This window comes from Trachurus trachurus (assembly GCF_905171665.1).
Source record: "Trachurus trachurus genome assembly, chromosome: 17".
Classification (NCBI taxonomy): Eukaryota; Metazoa; Chordata; class Actinopteri; order Carangiformes; family Carangidae; genus Trachurus; species Trachurus trachurus.
The window spans coordinates 16,652,371-16,676,655 of record NC_139900.1 but is presented as its reverse complement, the minus strand read 5'-3'; the positions used below and the strand labels follow the sequence as shown (position 1 = coordinate 16,676,655).

The window sequence follows — 24,285 nt, the reverse complement described above, 5'->3', positions numbered from 1 at the left end:
GGCTGTGTGCCCGCGGGGGACTGAGGCAGTTTGTGCAGCCATGGAAGGCAGACTGGTCTGGTGACATTGAGGTGATGGGAACTTAAATCATTCGCCGTCATCTGTGTTCATCTGCCGTGATGCAACTTTTCTCATTTGTGAATGTTCGCAAGTGTCCTCCCGTCCATGCGGGGCCGTACTTATGGGCTGTAAACGCTGACAAACTGTGAACGTGTGGACTCCGGCTGTGTGAAAAACAATTTAAAGTACCAGTATAGTCCTTATAGTCCTTTTTCTGAAGTACCATGGATGGCCAGTGTAACTTGAATGGAGGCTAATTGTATCTCGGACAAACCCTTCCCAAGGACGTTGCTCCATTGTGACAGGAAACCACTCCAGTCTTTCAGATGAGGTGCATTCAGTCAAGCTGCTATATTCCCCCGCCTCCTTCGCTTTCAGCATATTGTTACCCTCTCTAAAAGCATTTTACTCCCTCAGTTTTTGTATCTCTCGACTATGCATGGAGCTATATTCTATGTGGTCGGTCCACCAGCTTCTGTGTAGCTAAATGACATGCAGCGGTTGTTAGAAGCTGCTCTAACCATTCAAGCTACCCACTTCCCACATCACCCATTTTGGAAATTGTAGCCAGGCCGCTTCTCTCTTGGGGACACGGCGCCTAATGCACCATTACACTGCTATAAATACTCTTTTCCATGGAACAAACTCATACTTTCATTGTTAGGTGATTATTATTTCATTTCTACCAATTGTCATGGGTCCTAAGTGTTCACGTCCATCATTTTTTCTGAAAAAATGGGTGAGAAGAAAAAGACTTACAGTTTCAAATCTTTGTAGACTGTTGTAATGTTGCCACACTTGCGTGATTATTACCAAAGTGAACTGCAAATGGGTATTGTGCCTTTTTACACTTCGTTTAACATCGAGATACAGCATCCCCAAGCACTAAGTGTTCTTTACTCGATAGTGTTTCACTAATTGCCCCCTGAGCAGAAGTTGTTTGGATCCACACCACAGAAATGTTTACAACGATGTTCTGTATGAATTTCCATGTTTAAAGTAAAGGCAATGTTTCTTTCTGAGAACAAAATGGGAGTCAACATAGCTGTCTCTTTTGCTGGTTTATATTCTAATAGTTATTTCCTCTCTTTCAGCATGCAACATTTTAGCCTAAGTGATGAGGGGTTCTTTCCTTTCCTGAGCTTTGTGTGTATTGTCTTTTAATTTCCAGAAATGATGGTGGAGGTTGTGACTTGCGGATGATTTTCTGCTTAATTACTTTTCACCTCTGAGCTCCCTGCCATGCTGCAAAAGAGTTATTTCCCATATACTTCACACATAAATTGTAAAAGATGTGGTGAGGCGAAAGGATCACGGTGAGATTATTTTGCAACCATCTTTTTTAATATGTTGCTTTCATTCTGTCATCTTTTTTGCACTTGTAACTGTTTTAAAATGTTAATCTTGGTAAGATTAAATGAAGTGAATAAGACAAGGTAGCATCTGTTAACCTATTCTAAACCAAATGGATTTTTCTTATAAGTTTTTGCTGATCACATAATCAGCATTTTAAACTTATGTTAGATGGAATATAGCACAGTTGAAGCATCAGCAATTGCAAGCCATTTTTTGCACAAAATTACATTTCTTAATTCTGTTGATTCTAGTCAGAATGTCAAATATCTTCCCCCGGATTTCCTCTCCACAGTAGCTGAGGTGGCAAATGACAAATACACAAAGCAGGGACAAAAAAATAAGACAAAGGAAACTGCAGCTCTTCTCCAACCATTCATTGTTTACTCATGGATTAGATCCATATCTCCTCTAATTGAGTTCCCTGGGAATGACACAGCCCGTCCACAAACAACCCCCCAGTCTCGCAGCACCCCCACGAATTCCCGCCATCTGAACCCGTCCTCGGTGCAGTAGAAAGCCAGCAGCAGGCTCAGATGGCAAAGTGTCTCCTTAGCTCCGGCAAAATTATCTTTTCACTGGGCAGCAGTGAGTCTATTAATTACTTTTTTTTAAGGGTTGGAAAGAGGGAAATAGATGGATGCAATTCATGGCCATGTGATGTGCCTCTGTGTCCTTGTGGAGAGGAGATCAGCAACTGTCTGGATGTCAGAATTATATTGTCTCTGCCTTGTTTAGCAAACAGAACCTGTCGAGGTTTAGGATTTTTATTGCACCTCTAGGTGTTTCTCTGGTCTCTATGTAGTTATTGTGTGTGTGTGTGTGTGTGTGTGTGTGTGTGTGTGTGTGTGTGTGTGTGTGTGTGTGTGTGTGTGTGTGTGTGTGTGTGTGTGTGTGTGTGTGTGTGTGTGTGTGTGTGTGTGTGTGTGTGTGTGTGTGTGTGCGTGTATGTTTGTGTGCTAGTGACTGTGTGTGTGTGTGTGGGACCACACTGAACATCCACTTTTATGAGCAGGTCCGTCCTTGTAGTTAAACCAGCCTGTGGCTCTGCTCTGGTTGTGCAGTGCAGCAGTATTTGGTGATACAGATATCTGCCCTGGCAGTTAACTGGCGACTACCCCTGTAGTTATTATTGTAGTCTGTAAAGGGAACCTATCATGCTGTCTGGAGCCAACCACCTTAATAAGACTGTCAAGTTCGTGCTCCTTTCTTTGAGGTAAAAGAAGCTTCTCTTTCGTTAGCCTTCTTTTTACCATTTCTCTTTTACCCAGACTTTTTTTTTTCTCTCCTTAGCAAAGATTCTCAGTGGGGACCACTGGCTCTAAGTTCTTGCTGCCTCTCCACCCTCCTCTTTTTCTCTTCCCCTATTTCTAGCCCCACACAGGCTTTGATGTTCTGTTCAGTGTCTCTAGTCTCTGAAGCAAGGCTGCTCTGCTGCAAAAGAAACACACCATCTCTCTCCCCTCTCTCTTTTTTTTTCTAATGCTGCAGGTGGAAAGTAGCCGACTCTCCAAAGCCTGAGTTTTTTTTTTTTTTTTCTGTGACAGCAGTGTTCACCCAGCTTTTAGATAGTCAGTGTTTCTCTCTGTGTTAAGGAGAAGTTCTCCTTTCCCACGTATATTTTCTTGCTTGTAGTCTTTGCTTGCAACTCAGGTAAAGAGACAGGTAATGATGAGAAAAGGTCATTTTCACGCTCATTTTTATTACACTTTCACCTTCAGTGAGTGAGGCAATAAAAATAGCTTTATGAGTTATGGTAAGACTGCACATTTAGAGGTGTTGACGGTTTTCTCAAGGAAACAAAAAGGTTATCCTTGCACCACATGAAAAAATTTGCAGCAAATTCTCTATTAGGGTAAAAATGAGGACAGTAACAAGAGAAAAAAAAAATTCTGCACTAAGAACCAGTTTTAGTTGGGTTGAGACTTTTGGAGATAATAAGGCAACATGGATCATGACCAAAGATGACACCACCAATTGGTTTAATCACTCAGAGATCACGCGCTGAATATGAGGAGTGCATATCTCAAATAATGAAACTGAAAGCGATGCTCAACTGTATAGATTCACAGACGTGTCTTTGTTACCTTTACTTTTCCCTTCAAATGGAAAGATTTTTTCAGAGTGGTGGGTGGAATATGCAACATTTCTAGATATTTTGTAAGACTCTGAAGCTGCCACGACAATAATTTTGCAGCAGTCGACAGCTGCTGAAAGGTGTATACAGCGAGTAGCTCTTCACCTTCGGTTTTATCTGCATTAATAGAACAAATAAACATATTTGACTTTTTGTGGAGATCTATACTTCCTTGACAAAGACAGTTCTGACTCCCCATATCTGTCATAGCTGATAGGACCTGCAACTTGTCTATCTGCTGTCACCACAGACATCCTTTGATTTCTGTATCTTTTTGCAGTGTCTGTCTGCAGACGCTCGCCAAATGTGTTGTTTGAAAAGTTGAACAAAGTATACATTTTTAACAGATGTCTGATGCCTTGGAAGAGTAGTTGTGAAAATGTGTAAACTTTATGGCCTCTCCTCCCTTTTTTATTAATGAGTTTCAGAGAAGAGAACTGTCTGACACATCCCCGTCTCTAGTCAGGCAGATCAGAAGCCTAACTGTACACAATACCTCAGAACATGGATTAGTGTACACACACACACACATGCACACAACACCTGTTGTATAACTGCACAAAGGTGTGCATGTCAGATGAAAGTCAAGCCCTGTCTTATGATGCCTGTTTGTGCAAATATGTGTTAGTGTTTGTGGTGGCCTTTTTTCTCTTTTAATTTTTTGGGGAAAAATCCCCTTAAAGATCAAATGGGGCTTGATCTGACATGTCTGCTCTGGCATAGCTCAGTGGTAGCTGACAGATTTGAGGTTAATTAAATGTGCTGCCAGTGCAGCGAGGATCTGGGTGGTGTGACGGGCGTGGGTGGAGGGCATGGGCTGGGCCACACAATGGTGGGCTTTGTAGGTGGCTGAGATGCAGGGAAAGGCTACATGATGTCAGCCTCACGCTGGCTTGTTCCCATATATATTCGAGTGCAGTGGCCTTTAGAGCATTCATAACACCTTCTCACAGCTGGAGGAGGAGGAAGAGCAGTAGGAGGAGGTGGTGGAGAACTGTCCAGCAGCACAAAGCACTGCATTCCTCTTAAATAATAAGGTGAATATTGAGACTAATTTATGGGAGAGAAAATGTGTTTTAAAAAGGTCTTTAATGAGAGTTATATGTCAGAGGAGCTTACACACTTTGCAGGTGCATTAAATATTAAATAATTCAGCTGAACTAAGAGCTCATTGAGACGACCTTGGCTCTCACACAATGCAGCTGAGCCAGAGTTTTAACGGAAATAAGTAGGAGCATACACCCACTTTTGTTTACTTTATATTTTAGAAGTGACTTACAAATGTTAAACTTACAAAGCTATGAAGAGTTTAACAACTTTGCATTTAGTTGAATATTCCGCATTTTGTGCGACTTTTATATCTATGCTAAATATGAATGTTCAATCAGAAGCCAGTTAGCTTAGCTTAGTTTACCATAAAGATTAGACGCTTGGGTGAACTGGAACACTGGTACATAAGCCTGTCAGACTATTTGGATCGATTTCTCGGCTTGTCATCACCGTGAGGCTGCTACTTGTACAGAATACACAAACAAGATATTTCAGTTTAAATAATGAGCTGTAGAGTCTTGGTGGACGTGTTTTGTTTTCTTTGGGCTAGCTCTTTGGCCCTGTTTTCTTTGTGATATGCTAAGCTAACTAACTGCTGGCAGCGACTTTGATTTCACTACAAACACAAGAGTTGCATCTGTTCTAATTTGACTAACAGACAAGAAAACAAATAAGCACCCAAATGTGGAATCGTATCCTTGAATGTGGAACTGGAACATGCTTGTGTAGTTTGAATAAAGCCTGGCAGACGTTAGCTTTGGATCACAATGATGTGATGATTAGATTATTACCAACACACCCACCTGTACTGTGGTGTGTTGTACAGTGATGCCGCTGAGTCTGTGCCATCCTGTGCCTGTTTTTGTCTGAGACGCAGCGACAGAGGAGTGAGATATACATAACCACACAGAGCCCTTCAGTTCTTCGCTCTCTCATTCTCTCTCTCTCTTTCTCTCTCTCTCTGTCTCTCATTCTCTTTCTTTCTTCCTGCCCTCATTCCCCGTCTGTAAATCTCCTTTTCTACTCTCAGCCTCTCCTCCTTCTCCCTCCCCGGCTGGAGGGATAACCATCTACCCTTTCAGCAAAAGCCAGTGCCCTGTCTGCCTCCCTGTGGCCTCCCTCTCTGCTCTCCCTGTCCTTCTCCTCTGCCTTCATCTCGCTCTGGAAGGATAACCATCAGGCCTTTCAGCTCTGTGTGATGACTGTTTCCAGCACGGGAGGACAGTGGAGAGGCTTTGTCCCACTCATACTGGTGTTTGTCAGCTGCTCAGAGAAAGGGGAAAGTCAATACTATTTTTAAATGTTTATAGCACAGCTACAGCATTTAATTTAATGTGTCAAGATGAGATGAGTTAAGATTACCTGCTCCTTCAAATTTGACAGTTTCTTGTTGAAATCACATGTCAGCAAAGAGAAACCTGTGCTGGCTGACTACATTTGATAACTTGATAGGTTTTTTTTTTTTTTTTTTTTTTTGGAGCAAAGAAAAGTCCAACAATCACAATCCACTTAAATCAAATGGTGCAGGCTCCATCAAAGTGGGAGGCGGGGGGAGAGCACTGCAAACTCCAGTGCACTGAAGCCGTCAGAGGAGCATCATAACAACTTTTTACATGGTGAAGCACCATGTGTCTCATCAGGCCGAACATCAATCACTCAGTTTCCACACTGCAGCTTGACAGCTCCTCAAAAAAAGAAAAAAAAGATAGAGAGTAAAATATAAAAAGATGGAGGCAAAAAAAATACTGAAAAAGAAAACACATATATCTCAGATATGTTTGTAAAACTGAAAAGAGACCCACAAGAAATGCAGATAAAGGAAAACGAAGACGAGCAAAATATGGTGTTTCAAGCCCCAAGTTTAAAGTATAGCTTGGCAGAAAACCAAGCATCAATCACAAAGAACGGCACGAAAACATCTAAAACTTTGAAGTCAACAGGCACAAGAGCAGTGAGATGGAAAAAAAAGGCATTAATAGAGCGTTATGACAGTGTGAGTGAGAGAAGGAAGGAACGAGAGAACAGCAGAGAGGAGGACAAGAGGAAGTGATGAAGCAAAGAACTGCTGCGCTTCTAAGTTCAGGAGTGCAGATTTGACAAGCATTTACTTTTTTTCCTTCTTCTTCTTTTTTTCTTTCAAAGAAGAACCTATGAAAAGCCCCTTTCAGGCCTGCACTGAAAGGGGGATTAGACAGAGGTGTACCGAGTGAAAGACACAAACATTCCTTTACACATCTTGTGCATTTACCTGTCAGAGCGCTGCAGTAAAGCTGCTCCCACACGGGCAATATGCCAAGATTTTCAGTTCTAAAAAGCCTAAAGGATTGTCTAGTGTGTCTGTGAAAAATCTTTGGTGGCTCTGTATCTTTGTCGTGGGAAATAAATGCTCTTCTATACCGTTCAGATCGCAGCCAAATAACATACATTTTTCTGTAATATGTAATGTGCACACACACCTGCAGCGTGACCCTACAGTTTTCAGCAACTTCGCCCCCGCGCTATTTAAATGTTTTGTTTAAAAAGTAACTCATGCGGCCCTTGGAGTCCAATACACATCTCATTCCTCTTTCCCCTGAGTGTTACATTCTAGTCTGACCTTTTAGCATCAGAGTTGCACATCACTCCCAAGCTCTTCTGGATGTAATTCCCCTTGCAGCTATGGTGAAGAGTAATTTGCTGTGCTTCTCGCTGATCTATCTGTGAAGAATGCTAGGATTGTGCTGTGCGGAACATAAATTCTCAAACCACACATAATCTGTCCTCTGTCCCTGTCAGCAGTGAGAGAACTAATGATTTTTTACATCATTAAGCTTGTTCTACTGCTTGAAGGGTCATTGTGTGACCAGTCAGCCTTGCACTGTCACGCTAACAAGTGCTAACCCATGACAAATTCAGTATTATTTGGAGTTTTGGCTACCAGCAGTGGAATGTGTGAAAGTCTTTTTATGTTGTTTTTTATCTCCTTGTTTGACAAAGATCAAGTGGTTCAGTCTGACCTAGTCCTCTTCCAGGAAAGCCCTTTATTGTTGGTTCCAGTCAAAAATTATTACACCACCATAAAAGCATTTCTAAAGAGGCCAGCAAGGCCAGCAAGCACAGCTACTGGACACTTGGTAAAACTAATACTTCTGTGCAAACATTGCAGCCAGCCACTATATTCAAAAGCTTTGCTTTATTTTATGATTTAGGCTGTAATTCATTCATATTTAATTTGTATATTTTATGCATGGGTATGTAAGAGTGCATCTTTGGACATTTTTATTCGATTTAATGTTTAATTTGACCTGTAAATGTAACAGAAGGCTCAGTGCAGTCTTCGCTGTTTCCCACAGTGATAACAGAAGGTCATTTATTCTTGCCAATATTTATGCACAGCTGTGCGCAATGAGAACAGTGCAGAGGATACAGTACTCTGTCACTACAGGGCTTTTGTTACCATGAGGAACACTTCATGATACTTAAATAAACTCTGATTTACTTTTGCTTTAGTTTTATGAGTTTTATTTATTTATTATCTATTTTTTGCTACAGCTAAATGCATGCATAATGTATAAATCACTTTTGGAGAGCTTTTTGCTTAACATAACTCAACTGCAGGACTAGATGGACCACTGCCAGTTTTTGTACACTGAGCTTTAGATCTAAAGCTGATCAAAGTCAAAAGTGTTTATCTGTATAACAAGTTTGGAAGTTGTTTAAATAGGCATGTCGCCAAAGTACCCTAAAGCAAAAAATCAAGTGATGGCTATTTTTTATGGGGTTATAGAGTAATGATAAGTGCATTGTATGTTTATATTTACAGAGTGGTAATACTTTGCAAAAGTTCCTTTCCAAAGGATTTCTATTCTGTTTCATGATTTTAGTATGTGTTTCCCATAAATAAGATTATTTTTAACGCTAAACCCAAATGCGAAAACATACACGCTAAACTAAACAAAGTACTGATCTTTATTTTGTCATCTCTTGGTGCACCACTAACATCCTGAAGGTGAGATGACTCAGCTTCCCAAAATGCCCTGTTTTTTCCCCCAACATGCATAGGCACAGCTGGGAGGGTTGGGTGGGGGAGTGGGTTGTGGTTTTCTCCTGCCATTATGTATAAATGGTCAGGGCCAGCACTGCTTTTCATCAGGCAGGAGAAGTGTGTGACATCAGTGATGGTGGCCTACATAGAACAATGAGCTGGCGGACTGGTTTCTGAAATGAGCCTCTGTGGCGAAGGGTGCGCTGCCGCATCACTGTGGTTTGCTGATAGAACAAGTCTCGTTGTGAGGCGGAAGGCAGAAACCACAGACTTTAATAGTTCTGACATTCTCCGAGCATCTTCATCTTCGTCCTGACAGCGCTGTTGATAACCACTGGCTGGTGGATGTCTTGATATCTCCCGCTTTGTCTCTGCTCGCTGTCTGCCCACCTGTCTGCCGTTTACTAGAAAACGTCTTCTACTTGCTTCGCGTTCTCCGTGCGACTTTCATGTTTCTGTTTGCCTTTTCGGTCTGTCTGCCTGGCTGTCAGTTAGCCGTGTCTTTCTGTCTGTTGTCAAGACATTTGACTGACTCACAGACTTGCATTGACTAAGAGAGGCCTGAAGTGCTAGCCTGTCCTGACCTGACTTCAAAATAGACAGCTTGGCACGCACGCCATGCACACACACACTCACACACACACACACACACAACATCGACAAAACAGGGCTTTCCTTGTACAGCGTTAGTTCCCATGTCAGGCCCTCTTTCAGATCAAGCTTTTAATATGAGTCACTGGTTATGAGGCTTATGAGCGATCGTTTGAGAACAATCATTGAAGCCCACATCCATTGTCATAATGCATCTGATTGTCAGCTAACAAGAACAAGCACACTGGGTTACACAGCTCCGTCTTTTGATTCACTGATTAAAGTGCTGCTGTGGGTGCTTTGTTGGTTGATCAGACCTCAGCCCGATTGTTTATTTTGCGAAACTGCTGAAACACTGCGAGCGCACACAGAAGCAACCTCTCTAACCAAGAAGATTTGACTCGATTCCCATCAAACCAGAACTGTCACAAGATGACAGATGATGATACGGTTTATCTTGATACTAAATGTAGACAAATGACATAAAATGATAGAGATAAGATAAATCCCCTGAAGGTAAAGATTGTAATCTGGCCACAGCCCTGAATTAAAAAAAAAATGTTTGAGCATCTGGGCAAGTATGGATCTGCTCTTTGGAAGCCCAGATTCCCTGGCCAGATTCCCAGCCAGAGGCGAAGGAAGGAAAAAGGGGGGCGGGAGTGTGAGGCGGGGGAGATGAGTGAATGGAGGGAAGTACTGAGAGGCTTGTCTGTGCTTTGATCTGATGACTGAAGCAGAGAGCATCAGTCATATTTTCTCCAAGCACTGATCTATAATCAGATCACTGCACATTTAATACTTCTCTGACTCATTATTGGGGATTAAAGGCGATCTAATTGAGGATTCGACAGCCTCTCTCTCTCTCTCTCTCTCTGCCTTTGAAAAACAGTTGGGTTGGAGTGGCAGGGGCGTGTTCTTGTAGGTCAAAGCCTGATGATTGATGGCTTTCTGAGACGGCCTTTGTACTGTGGCAGTGGAGAGAAAAGAGCCGGATTAAACAGAAGAATTACATTCAAAGGTTCCCATCATATATGCCATTTGCGTTCTATCAAAAATGAATTTCTATTCATTCCCATCCAAAGAATGAGAGTGAGAGAAAAGACTTTTAATTCCCTCTGTGGAGTGGAAGCTGGAGGCATCTATAAAAGCTCACAGCGTGTAAATGTGGGAGGTGTAAGTGATTTGATTATTAGTGTTATTATTACTATTATTATTATTATTTACAAGTCTGTATTAGCTCTTTATGGGGGCGTAATTGTGACACTGACAGTAAATCTCTCACTTGGTGTACCTTTTGAGATATTGAGATAAGAATGTGGTTTGTTCAAAGCTCCCTGCTCCGTATTTTGTGTGTTGCGCAATTTCAAGAGCCCACAACACAGCAGTTTCATTAAATCTGATGACATAAACTGATAAAACTGAAAGTGTCACTCATTTGTACACTTTTCTCTCTGGTTTTACTTTAATATCCATGTGTTGTGGATTTATTCTCCATTGCATTTATTGATCAATCAAATATTTGACACATTTTTAACAACAATAGTTGAAATTCCCCAGGAAGTCATTTATCTACTGCTCTCCTTTCTCATTTCTTTCTTTTCCTACATCGTGTTTGCTCTCTATCTTTATTAGTTTACTTTGCTTCTTTTTATCTTTGGTTTTTTTCTTCAAACTTTTCATTATCTCTGCTTTTCTTTCACATCGCCCCAGTTTTTTTTTTCTTTGATCCCCCCCCCCCCCCCCCCCATGTGCTCACCTTCCCCATTTTCTCCTGCGTACATCTCTCTCAGCAGCATCACCCACCACCCTCTGTGTCTCTGCCTCTGACTCAGTCCTGGCTGAATGTGTTCTAGCTCTTGTTGCTTTGACAGGCCCTGACAACAGCAGGTCAGCTTCTATCTGTCAGCTTCTCCACCTCTGAGCGCCAGCGAGCAGAGGGGGACTGGCTGCTTTGTTTGTTCTTTCACCATCAGGAGACAGGCCTGCCACAGAGGGAAGCTTTGCAGGTGTGTAGGAGTCAAGCCATGAGCTCCCTCATAAGCCCCACAAGCACTAATGCCTGCATGTCGGCACAGGCACATATATACAGTGTAATGTATGAGCCGTCCCTCTCTTTGCCTGCCTGTCTAGCCAGTGGCAGAGCCAGGGGGTGACCTTGGGTGGCCCTGTCTGGCACAACATGAAGAGTTTTCTGGAAGGGTGGAAAAAAAAAAAAAACTCATCATGGTTTCAAGAAGACAGCATAGTTTGACGGTGTGTTCATGTTTCTGGCTGGTTTCTTGTTGTATAACATCAGGTTATTTGATAAATGGATGATAGAGATCAGGTTGTGTATAATGCAATAATCTCACTGTGGTGCTTGGTACCTGTCTGTCATAATTAAGTTTGATCCACGGTGCAGATGCTTTGGTTGGCTGAATCACTGCAGGTTAGCTCTTGTTAAGTCTGATTTATTGTTTCACATTAGTATTGTAAGTATATAGTATGAAATAGTATTATGTTATAATAACAATTTTTATTTTTATATTATACTATATTATACATATTATCACCTAGTAATGTTGGTATGACCAACATTTTATTTTCATATGCATTTAGCTTAGTTTTTGCTGAGCTATTCATGAACAAAAAAACGAACAAAAAACAGAATTGTTGTAGTTAAGGAAAGTCGAATTTGAAAAAGTCTATTCTTTATGGATTTTTAAAGCCAGCAAAACTGTCTGATAGCAGAGTACCTGCTATAGCTTTTAAGAGATTTTGTGAACTTTCAAAACTTCTTCCGTTTACACAGGAGGCAGAAGAGTAATCCTTCTGTCGTCTGCATCAAGTGACAGGATGTTCTGTCTGTTACTGCTGACGCTTCCTGTCAAAGTCCTTTTCTAGATCATCAGTGGAAAACTCACCCACACACACACACACACACATATACACACACACGTACACATACCACAACAACACACACATTCCTCCAGACACAGAAATGAGGTCAGCTCTCTGTACCCTTTAGTTACTGCTTTTATTTTGAGATGGCCAATGATACAGCATGGCTTACGGTCAAGATACACATCAAGGGTGTATAACTCTTTCACTGACTTTGTACCCATTGCTTGCCTCCCTTATTTTTCTCCATACACACACACACACACACACACGCACACACACACACACACACACACACACACACACACACACACACACACACACACACACACACACACACACACACACACACACACACACACACACACACACACACACACACACACACACACACACGTACACTGAGATTCAGCAAGTCAGTCAACACACAAAGGAGCTCATGTTAAGGCCTGTCTGTAAGGATGGATAGGGTGTAGCTGGGGCAGTATGTGTCTGTACTGTACCGTTGGGTTTGTTATTCTTGTAAGATCTAAGCAAATGACATTCTGCTGAATTCCAGGTCATTCCAGTGTAATCTCAGTTAACACATACACACACACACAGTGGAAAAAAAGCTTTGAAAGGATAAAGAGTGTTGAAGACACAGAGGAAGGCAGGACATGGTCGGGCAAGTTGTTTGGAAATCTCCAACCCCACAACAGCCTATTTGACAGCACTGTGACTGTACCTACTAAGTGAAGGGGACAGGCTGCTCCCACCATTAAATGCAGCTGGCACCCATGCTCTTTGGTTAGTCACTGGCCACTGGCATTTGTGTGTGTGTGTGTGTTTGTGTGTGTGTGAACAGGAGAGAGCAACAGAAAAATCAACACTCGGGGAGAGTGAGAACGGGACAAAAGAGCAAATGTGCTCGTGTGTGTTGTGTGTGCGTGTCGGAGTGGGCAGTCGAGCATGTTTCGCGGGGCTATAGCAACTTAATTACAAAACCTGTTGTAATCCATCATGTTCCTTATAAATCACAGCTCCCATTAGAGGGCTGCAACAGGATTGGAATCCCACAGGTTCTGTCCGACCCAGAACAAATGTTGCCGGCCCAGGCCACTGGGCTTAACATTCACATAAGGCAATTTCCTCCACCTGTGTGCCTTAAAACAAAATACAATCTCAGTTTAGTGTGTCCATCTTTCTCACCCATTCACATTCTTTCTCCCTCTCATGTAACAGGAGAAGTTGCCATCCCTAATCCATTTTCGTCTGTAAACAATGACACTATCGCTGTTGTTCTCAAGCTTGCTGCTCCAGCATCTGCTTCACATCTGTTGCTATGGGAGACAATATAAACTATCAGAGAAACAGGGACCTGATCCATAATGATTTTTATTCACATGCAGGTCTCAATGCCTCATGCTGAAGCTGTTTTTACTTTTAGAGGCATATAATAAGGCTTTTCAATCTGACTTAATAAAAAGCTGTGCACAATTGCATAAGCTCTTTTTAAAGTAACAGTAACACACAGTTTTACTTTTCCTTTGGGACAGGGCAACAGAATGGTGCAATAGCCTGAGTAATTATGAAAATGCTGTCAGCAGGATATTATGTTCACTTTCTTTTTCACTTGTTCACAAACATATGGGCAAAAGACAACACCCTGTCTTATCTTGGTCAATCCCATCCTGCCCTTTGCTATACCCTGCTTCCGTTCAATACTCCACTCCTTTCTGTCCAGCCCATTTGTTAACACAAGCTGACCACTGAGTTAATCACAGCCAGAGCTATTTAACTTGAACCCAGTAATCAACTCTTGCTGCCCACATCATTACATTATCACATTATCCATTTAGCTGTTCCTCTCTCTCGTAGTTAAAATGAAGAGTTGGTCAGACTTTTTCCCAGCCTAATAAGATGACTCTGATTCAAATCAAGTGAGTGAAAGCGTTCCCGTTTAGCATGGTAATACAGAGTGGTGATTCAGGGGTCTATTGCTACCTGTGCTGATGAATAGCTGTCTGGATAGCCAAAAGTGCAGGTAGCCAGTATGAATGAGAAAAGAGCAGCTTGAAAGATCAGCCATCCTCACTAGTGATATGTTATTAAAGGGATAGTTCACCCAAAATTCTCATTTTCTACTCACCCTCATGTCGACTAAGAGCTGGGAGAAGTTTCAGAGTCCTCCGTGCCTTCTCGGAGTTACGGGGGGGGTCCGTGCAGCAGTATTTGTCGATATAATGGTTGTGAATGGTGCTCACTTTTCTTCGTTCAAAAAGACACACCAAAAAACATCCAAATACCTCCATGCTGCTCGTCTGTAATGTCCCTCTTGTATTGAAGCCCCGACATGAGAAATTGTTCCGCCGGTCAGTGCAAATCACGCGAGATTTGCACTGACACTCGCTACAAACAAGCTTAAAATCTAGACTTATTAAATTTTTTCCGAAACAATTTCTCATGTCGGGGCTTCAATACAAGAGGGACATTACAGACGAGCAGTATGGAGGTATTTGGATGTTTTTTGGTGTGTCTTTTTTGGAGGAATAAAAGTGAGCACCATTCACAACCATTATATCGACAAATACTGCTGCGTGGACCCCCCGTAACTCCGAGAAGGCACGGAGGACTCTGAAAATTCTCCCAGCTCAGTCGACATGAGGGTGAGTAGACAATGAGTGAAATTTGAATTATGGGTGAACTATCCCTTTAATGTGTCGCGTGGCCTGGCTATACTGTATGTGACTCTCCGCTTGGACCATGTTACCACAGTGGTGAGTGACTAGGGTGTAGGTTAAAACTGTGTCTTTTGTGTGTCTGTGAAAGTTCAAAAGGACAACAACAGACACATAAACAGACAGACTGACTGCAAACAGCCATGCAGCAGGAGGACAGAGACCATATTGTTGGTGTTGTATGTGATGAGCATTTGTCTGGCGGGTATGTGAAATTTTAGCATGTACAGTTGGTGGATCAGCCACGTCAAGCTCCGCTGCCAAGTCGCCCCTGTTGTTTTTCATCTGTTTAACCCTAATCCACTGTTCAAGTGTGTGTGTGAGGGTGTGTGCGCATGGGTGCGATTCCTGGTGTTCCACGGGTGTTTTCCTTGGCACTGGCAATAATCCGCCTAACTGTGGACACATACACACACAGGCATACACACACTCTCACCAATGTTTGTATTAAGCTGCTAATCTCTCAGATCTCACAGCATGTGCGCACACACACACACACACACACACACACACACACACACACACACACTGGTTTGAAACAGTGTCAGTTATGCAATGGCAGCTATTACCAGGAAACATCAGTTATGTATGTCAGCGCATCTATGTGGTCACGGTCATGCCATTTTGTCAAATGACCTCCAGAAGGAGAGTCTAGACATTCACCAACTGTCCACATATAATGCATCTTTAATTCGTTTTCACTGTGCAAAGGCTTGATGACATGCTACAGCATTTAGGTGCTGAATACATAAAATATGAACATACTCAGGCATATAAAAAGTGTCAGAGTTTAATGTACACTCACTGTGCTCATACTGATTGATGTCTCGATTATTGGAATAATGCAGAACAAGATCAAGATGGATCAGCTACCCTGGTAACGTGCCAAATTTTTGATCCTAACAATAGGAGCTGGACAGGGTGTCGGAGAATGTTAGTGGTATATCACAACCCGCTGTCATGCACCGTCCAAAAAAGTAACAGTTTTTACACAGCTGTTGGAAAACGCAAGAGCAGATTTCACAGACGCCAATAGTTTACACAGGCTGAGCTGCTTAAACAGTATTTGAAATGTTGGGAGGAAGCAATTAACCCAGGGAAAACACGTAAACTTCTCAAAGAAATGGAAAGATTCAGGAAGTCTTTTTTTCAGTGGTACAGTAGTGGTGATTGCTGTGCCACGCTGGTACCAGTTGTCATAACAAAAAAATGTTTTAAATGCACAGTACACAAAGCAAAACAAACAAACCCCACAGCGGACACAAATGGAAAAAAAAAAAAAAAAAAGAATATTCTACAGCCCAATGGTCCACCACAAAAGAAGCCCAGATTATGAATAAACTGTGCACAGTTGGGGTCATGTCTAAAACCTTCCATGAACACACTGAATAGTCCCCAAATTATATACAGTATAATGCCAGACACAGGTTAATACATTTTGAATTGGTGGAGCAAATATAGAATCAAAACTTGCCACAGCTGTGAAATAAATTGCTACAGTGGCCTTGCATGACTCTGTGGGAGACCACTGTTTATTTTATTTTGCATCTTTTCAGTATCCATGGACGAGGAAGAAACAAAAACACACAGAGTAGTCACAACATGACGGTGACCTAACCGGACAAGAGCAGAATTTTTGACTTCTTCTGTTTTGTTTACAGACTTCAGACGGAGACACTTTGGCTTTTAGTCATTCTTAATTTCCTGTTGCCCTCTCCTCTCTCTCCGTTTTCCCACCGTCTCTAAAAGCCCCTGACTGTCAGTCTCTCCCATGCTTTATCACAGCGTGCACGACCTTATTCTGCCTTCCCAGATTGCTGTTTAATAGGACCTTTCCTCCCTGGTGAACCATGATAAGCTAATGGTAAGGGAATTGCTCACCATTTAGCAGCCGTATTTGTCAAAAGAAGAAGGGGAAAGAAGTGATGGAGGACTAGTGTGGGGGTTAAAGTGAGTCAGTTTCCCCTAATTTTCCCCTCATGCATCAACTAATGTTTGTGTGGGTGGGTAGTTTATGCATGTGCCTAATTTTAGAAGAGGCCAAATAATTGGCCTGCTACCTCTGCGCTGATTGGCTTCGCAGAAGGTGGTTGATTAATGCAGGATACCTACTCTGTCAATTTAAATATATTTGAATAGATCATTTCAAACAGATCTTAATTATGTGCGATTTTGTTTCATCTTTGTGAACCAGCGGCGCAATCAGTTTAAACGCTGCAATTCACCCTCTCTTGCGGGACATGAACCGTGTTATTGTTGTTATTATGACCGTATTTCTCAAGTCTATCGTGCATTCCATGAAGTTTATTCAGACTGGGGGAACAATAGAGGCAGGAAATGGCGAGAACAGGCTGGAAATTGGTTATTGCAAGGGTAAATCTCTACTGTATGAGGAGTGGTCTTGTGATATGTAATGAAAACATGTTTTTTTAGCTATGTGTTAAGTACAGAAAATGGGATATGTCTGGTATTACAAGCACAGAAAATTGGGCATCTCAGGCATTAGTGCTAGCCTCCCTCTCCGCGTTTGGCCGTGGAGCTGCCACTGTTGGAGCCTCCCACCAACACGGCTCTTCTCCAGATTGAGCTGCCCTCCTCTGCTGATTACTCTAGTATCCCCCCCTGGCTGTGTGTCTCTGTGAGAGAGGGAGATAGAGATGCGTGTGGTGTGTGGGGTGTTAAGGATATATTCCCTTTACACTTTGATTGAGCGTGGCTTACTGTCAATCTCACCCAAATAGACACACACAGCTTTACACACACACACAGGCTTACTTCAGTTTACTGAGTCAAATGGAAGCGACCGCTCTGTTTGTAACATTAGCCGACTATTAGGTTAGCCAACTGGAAACATAATGCTGTGCTACAGGTGACCTTTCCTGCTGCTTAGCCAGTGTGTGTCCAGGACTATGAGTATGTGTTATGAACTGAACTGAGCTGTTTGTGTTTGTGTGTGTGCGCACTGAAAAACGCGACATTGTTTTCCATATATTAAAATGGAGGCTGTTTCTGCTTGGCAGCATCTGGAAACCTCACACCTCCTACTATTTGTGTGTGTGTATTGTGTTCTTTACACAGATGTCCTTCAAATGGCAGTCGGCTAGCAGATTGCACTGGAAGAAATGGCCACAGGCCCATAATACACGCACATGCACACACATACACACACACACTAAAACCAGTCCAAGCATTTAAATGGCCGTCCCAGGGGCTGACAGATTGCAGCTGACCCCTGATAGTACTGTATACTATTCCTCTATCAATCTTATTTCTTACCTTTCCATGCACCCCTCCCACCTTCTTTCTTCTTCTCTATTTCTTTGTGCTGGCTTCTTCACTTCCTCATCTTCTCATTCAATTGATTTTTCCTCTCACTGACACGCACAAATCTTACAGATTCACACGCATAAGCACATGCGCCCTTCTCCAGGCCCAAACTCTTTCCCTTGGGCGTGAGTCACATTACGACCAGTGAGAGGGAGCTGAGAGCAGCTCAGTGTCACCTTCCTCTCCAAACAGGGGAGCCTGCTCTCCACTTTGGTGTTGAGAGAGAGAAATTGCCTTTAATTGCTCCACTTCAGAGCTGCCTTGGATGAGGTACTTAAAGGACAGTTACAGAAACTTGGTTGACACATAATCAGTGAAGGGTATGGATTCTTGTCATACACACGTTGAGTGTAAAACACAGCTTAATGCACGAACAGGCTGGGGGGATACAGCGTGATTAACTCTGGCAATAAATACAGTAAATGAAGGTGAAATGACGGCTTGTAAATGTTGAGCCAGTGCACGCAGAAGGCCTGACGATGAAACGGATGGCAGGATCAATGTTATCGATGGCAGCACTGTGTCCATACTAGACTTGCCTTCAGTTTAAGCTCAGCCAGGTGCATGCTAATGACAGCCTGGGGGACACTAAATCATTAATCCTGTACTAGTGTGTTTATACCTCTGTTATTAATTAAATATTTCAAACAGGCTTAGTATCAGACTAAGTATTAGACTTCAGCCTGTTAACAAAGGATAGAATGAGGACAAAGTTCCTGGGATGTGTTACTGTTCATGTTGTATTAATGTAACAGCATTGTGGTTTATTTTATTTTATTTTTTTAATTTGAAAAAATTATGGATTATTTTAATATCCTGTGCTGATTGGTTTAGAGGAAGCTAATCTGTGCCATTTAAACGCTAAAGGCAATTGTCTAGAAACCATCTTGCAACACAACGCAATAATAACAATGATTAGAAAAAAAAAACGCAATTTTCCATTTTTAAAAAGTAATCCAAAGCAAATGCACACATTTCAATTTATTATAATGATGAAATAAAAAGAAATAAGTAATAACATGGTTTGTGGTTGTGTGTGTGTTTGAACATATGGATCCCTGTGTGTATAACATACTCTACAATAAGAGGCCACGCAGGAGGATCTCAGAGAGCCCTTAAACAGGAAAGAGAGGAACTGGAGAGGAATAGCTGGGGAGGTGGGAATTGCGCAGAGGCAGTTAGCACTTAATGCTTGTCACCGTAGGGCCTTTGGGTGGGCAGGTGGATCCAATGAGATTCAGTTAGGTGCCTCTCTCAGAGAAGCAGTTACACAATCAGAATAAAAAATACTACAAACTGCTATTGCTCTAGACAAAGTACAACCAGTGGCTCATTAATATCAGATGAAAACATAGCTGCTAGCTTGTTATACAGACTCTGGACTGGCCAATAACAAGTAGCTACTGTTATTGTTATCACCTTATTTTAACCTGTAAGTCCACTGCTCCCATAAGAATCACAATAGAAATGTACATCCAGCAACATCTTTCCACTTTTTGTGGGTTTGAAAGTATCTTTAGTAACAAAAGGTTGAGGTTTTAATAATTAAAGTGCATCAAGTCTTCATCTTTGATTAAATTTTGATGTGATGGACAGATAGAGGATACTAGAACTACTACACAGATGAACAATGTGTGTGTGTGTGTGTGTGTGTGTGTGTGTGTGTGTGTGTGTGTGTGTGTGTGTGTGTGTGTGTGTGTGTGTGTGTGTGTGTGTGTGTGTGTGTGTGTGTGTTCTATTATGCAGGGATGCGCCAGACGTCCATATGAAATCCAGTGGAGAAAAGGTGTTTCCAAACAGGCCCAGAGTGACTCATCATATAGACAACTGCAAGCTCTGTGTTTGCAAATAAATTAAATATTTATTAATCCTCCCAATAAACAAAAACACACACACAGCAAAAGAGGAGCAGCTGAAAAAGTTATGCCAACCTATCTGCATTTACGCTATAGCATATTTGAAATGTGTCTGTGTGGTTTTATCCAGTAGGTAAATTAGATGCTTCATTGAATTTAAATTTCCGGCAAGGAAAAAAAATATTTCTATCATCTTCTGTGTCTTTGTGGTAGAAGTGTGACAGAGTAATCTAAAAGTTGGAAGTCTCCATATCAGTGTGCTGCACACTACTCTTGCAGTACACGTAGTGCAGTGCATACTGTATGTGCTCTTTTCACTTTGGATTCATATTCTTGTGTTTGGAAAAAGTGACAGTGGGAAGGATTCTTCAGATGAAAAAAAAAAAGAAAAGATAAATACATATAGTATGTATACATATTGCAAGTCGCAGCCATGCATCAAACATTATCCACTCCCTTCACCTGTAAATGAATGTCACCCACAAATTTTGTTTGCCTCGAGCTCGGTTGCATTGATGTGGATGATGGAATTTCATTCTTACATAATTTGATCTGATTTCAGCTGCAGCTTGACTGCAGTTTTAAACAACTTTGAAAAACCTTGTTTAAATTCTCTCCTATGGCTCATGCACACGCTAACACCGAGACGCACACTGGGTTTTGAGTTTATGCGGTTTCTGTGCGCGTGTGCGTATACATGTTTGTAATGCATGGACAGGCATGCGTGTCAGGAGCTCTCATTAAAATTGTATGGGAGCCGATGCTGTACTCCTGCTCCAATGCTCCCATTGCCACAGAGCTCTCCACATCTTGCCAGGTAATCAGGCGGGCAAGCAAATGCAGCCCTGCCTCCTTGACTGCCAACAGGCTGGGTTTAAGGCTGTATAAACAGCCACTGCAGCTAATTCAGCCTGTCATGTTCATGTTCACTGTGGAGCATTTTAAACAGACGTGAAGAACTATTCATCTCTGTTTTGTTGAGTGCTGCTTGAATTGATGGGACCTGTTAATGCTAATGTGGCGTTTCCTGTCCCCCCTCCCCTCCCCTCCCTCTTTCCTATTTTTCTCCTTTTCCTCACCTTCCCCCAATGCTTTCTCTTCCTCTGTCTCCATGTGTCGTCCTGCTACAGGGGAACACCTGCGCATCTGTCCCCAGGGGTACACCTGCTGTACCAGTGGCATGGAGGACAACTTGGCCTCGCAAAGCCGCAGGGAGATAGAGACACTTCTCAAAGACGCTGGACGATCCTTACAGACCTTACTCACTGGACAGTACAAGACCTTTGATGGTGAGTTTTCATATTTTCAGGTGCCTGAAATCCGTGGGAGAATGAGAACTCAATGATCCAGTGTTATTGTTGTTTTTTTTTTTTGTGTGTGTGTGTGTGTGTGTGTGTGTGTGTGTGTGTGTGTGTGTGTGTGTCTGTCTGTCTGTCTGTCTGTCTGTCTGTCTGTCTGTCTGTCTGTCTGTCTGTCTGTCTGTCATGATCAACACATTGTCTCGCCAGTCATGTTTATCACTTCACATTGTCATTCCAATAAGTGTAAAAGATAAGTTAAAACCATTTCATCACACAGGGTGCAGATTGATGTAGAGCATTGATATTCTGTCAGGCTTTAGGTTGGTAATGCCTTTTCGTGTTCTTGTCAGACAGAAAACCTTTTATTTTACTTTGTAACCAATACAAATCTAGATTTCTCCATTTAAATGCTGAAGTCAGACTCACAGAGAGGTTTGAAAAAGTTTTAAGATGCTAACTAGGCGATGGCAACACAACACACAAAGATAACAGAGTTTTATATATTGGAAAGACTGGAAAATCAAATAAAAAAATTCTGTATTTTTTTTTTTTACTTTTAACTTTTCACCATACAAGAGAGTAAATACACATTTTATAGGTTTTTACATTAAATTGGGTTAGGATTTTAGCATTTGACAATATTACAGTAACCATGACAACATTGTATGAATTAGATCCCATGTAATGTTTAATTGTATCAGTAAAGGCCACACAAAAAAAAGAAAGAAAAAAAAGAAACAATTCCAATGACCAGCTTCAAGTCTCATGTACCACCTTTAACAGTAAAGCTTTAATACACATTATGGAATTACAATTTCTGAGTTTTTGGTGACATGTACTGTACAAGCGCAATAGTTAGAACTGCTATAGTAAATCTACTCTTCTTCTTAACAACATGAAATAAATTCAAGGCCCCGGGTGTGAGAAAAGCAATGAGAGGGAAAGAGAGAAAGGAAAGGGAAGGGATTCTCAATCTTAGAACACTGGCACCAAGGCAATTATTTGTATCTAATGACCTGCTCCAGTTAATAGAAGGGTGTCTCTGTGCTCCACTTGTTCTCCTTGGCCAGTTGGTGACAATGGATGTGTCAGCTGGGCGCTCTGAGCTTGGCTAGTTAGTCTGACCTTTTCAGATCACAGTGATCACTGGCTGAGTGACATTTGTTTACTCCTCTTGCGTTGCTCGGTCTCCCTCTTTCACATTGGTTCCTCCCTTTCACTCGGTGGGTGCCGTTACGGCTGTGCCAAAGGGACACAGTCACGCTGCCAAAACACACACAAGTACATGCACACACACACACATGCGCACTCAAACCTGTCCAACGCATACAGATTTTCTCCAAGACAGTTTATGTCATCCTACAGTTGTTGAACTTTACCGTTTTTCAGGGAAACACCTCATTTAGCACAGCGCAGCCTGTAAACAACATAGACTGTAGACACACACATTCAAGCAGCACTCAGCTACAACCTCTAAACACTGTAATGATGTGCATCCAAAAACGCGTAGATAAATACACACATGGACACAAGTCTTGCGCATGGTAAATTGTGTTGCCTCATAATGAAGTCATTTGGAGCTTGTTTTTGTCTATGTACTATATGCTTTGCCAGACATGTTCTTACACATTTTGGATAGCTGCTTCTTTTTTGTTTTTGGTTGTGCATGCTCTTCTCTTGCTCTTTTCAACTTTATGCCTTTCTTCCCCCTGCTCATATCCCCTTATCTCACCCCTATGAGCATCAGATGGGGACTGCAGAGCTGACAGAGGGAGGAGAGAAGTATATGTGTGTTGGGACCTTGAGGTCTGAAAACCATCTGTTGTTGACTGTGTCCTCTGAAGATGATAGCTGAGAGATAGACTGGGGTTAATTGGACCATAATATGTTACATTTGCTGCCACATGATCAGCAGAATTTGGCAGGATTTAGCCATTCTTATTAAAGACATCCTGTTTTTAGCTGAAGCTGTTGACTCATTTCAATTTCAGGCTCTGGTAAAATAAATATCACAGAAATCTAGTCACTGCTTTTTTAGTGTTTTAGCATTTCACAAGTGACTTAATAAATTGAAATAATTGTGCTATTCCCAGGATTAAACACAAAATTTGCTCTAAGGGGAAGGTTTAAATGTATGGTTATGCATTGAACTGATCTTAAACCATGTCCAGAGCAGAGATTTGAGTCCATTTGGCTGCAGGAGAATGCAGTGACATTGTACCATGCTGCCAGTCCCTGCACATCTGGCTGTGTTTAGCAGGGTGTGGGCTAGCTAGCGCCATGTGGCTAAGTGTAGGGTGTTACTGTTCCAGCCCAGTCAGGCTTGGCCTTTTTAGGTCATGGGACTTTGGAAGAAGCCCCAAGCAAGCCACAGATTAGAGGACCAGCATGCTCACATACAGCTGGCTCTAAACCTAAGAGTGTGTATACTGTGTATGTCAACATGGAGATGTGTGCCGATGTGCATGTGTTTGTAAGTTTTGTAATTTAGAGTGTGTCACTGGGTGAGTGAATGAATTTGGGCTTTGTATACAGTATGTGTGTATGCGGTTTGCACTTGGTATTCTCAGTCTCCCTGCTGTCATTCATACTGTGTCGAGTGGTACAGGCTAAACAATATATTATGTTAAACAAAGATGCAGTGCAAATTGCCAAGGAAGGAAAAATTAAACAAAGAGGCTGGGTGAAGCAGAGGGCAGGGTGCAAATGAGACAGATGGAGGGATAAAACATACAGTGAAGAGTGGTAGGCAGAAAGAGTGTTGTAGAAATAAACAGAGAAAGAGAGATGGGTTCAGATGTGAAAGTGAGAGGGAAAAGGTCAGAGAGGGCGTAGAGAGTGATGGCACCAAAGGGAGCGATGTGTTCGATGGCAGCCAGGTGTGTTAGACAGACGGAAGACTTAAACCTGGCAGGTGGTGCCTGGTTTAATGGTGTCATCTCTGGCATCTGGATTCACTGCGTATTGTGTGTATGTGTATGCGTGC

At 42.1% G+C, this 24,285-nt stretch overlaps 1 protein-coding gene across 1 annotated transcript in view; it reads left to right on the top strand.

The window, feature by feature from the left end:
• Positions 1 to 24,285, top strand: part of gpc1b (glypican 1b) — a 63,056-nt gene that overhangs the window by 15,072 nt on the left and 23,699 nt on the right. The window contains exon 3 of the mRNA XM_083992108.1: positions 21,129 to 21,287. Coding sequence (XP_083848234.1) covers positions 21,129 to 21,287 — 159 coding nt within the window. The remainder of the gene's footprint in view (positions 1 to 21,128; positions 21,288 to 24,285) is intronic.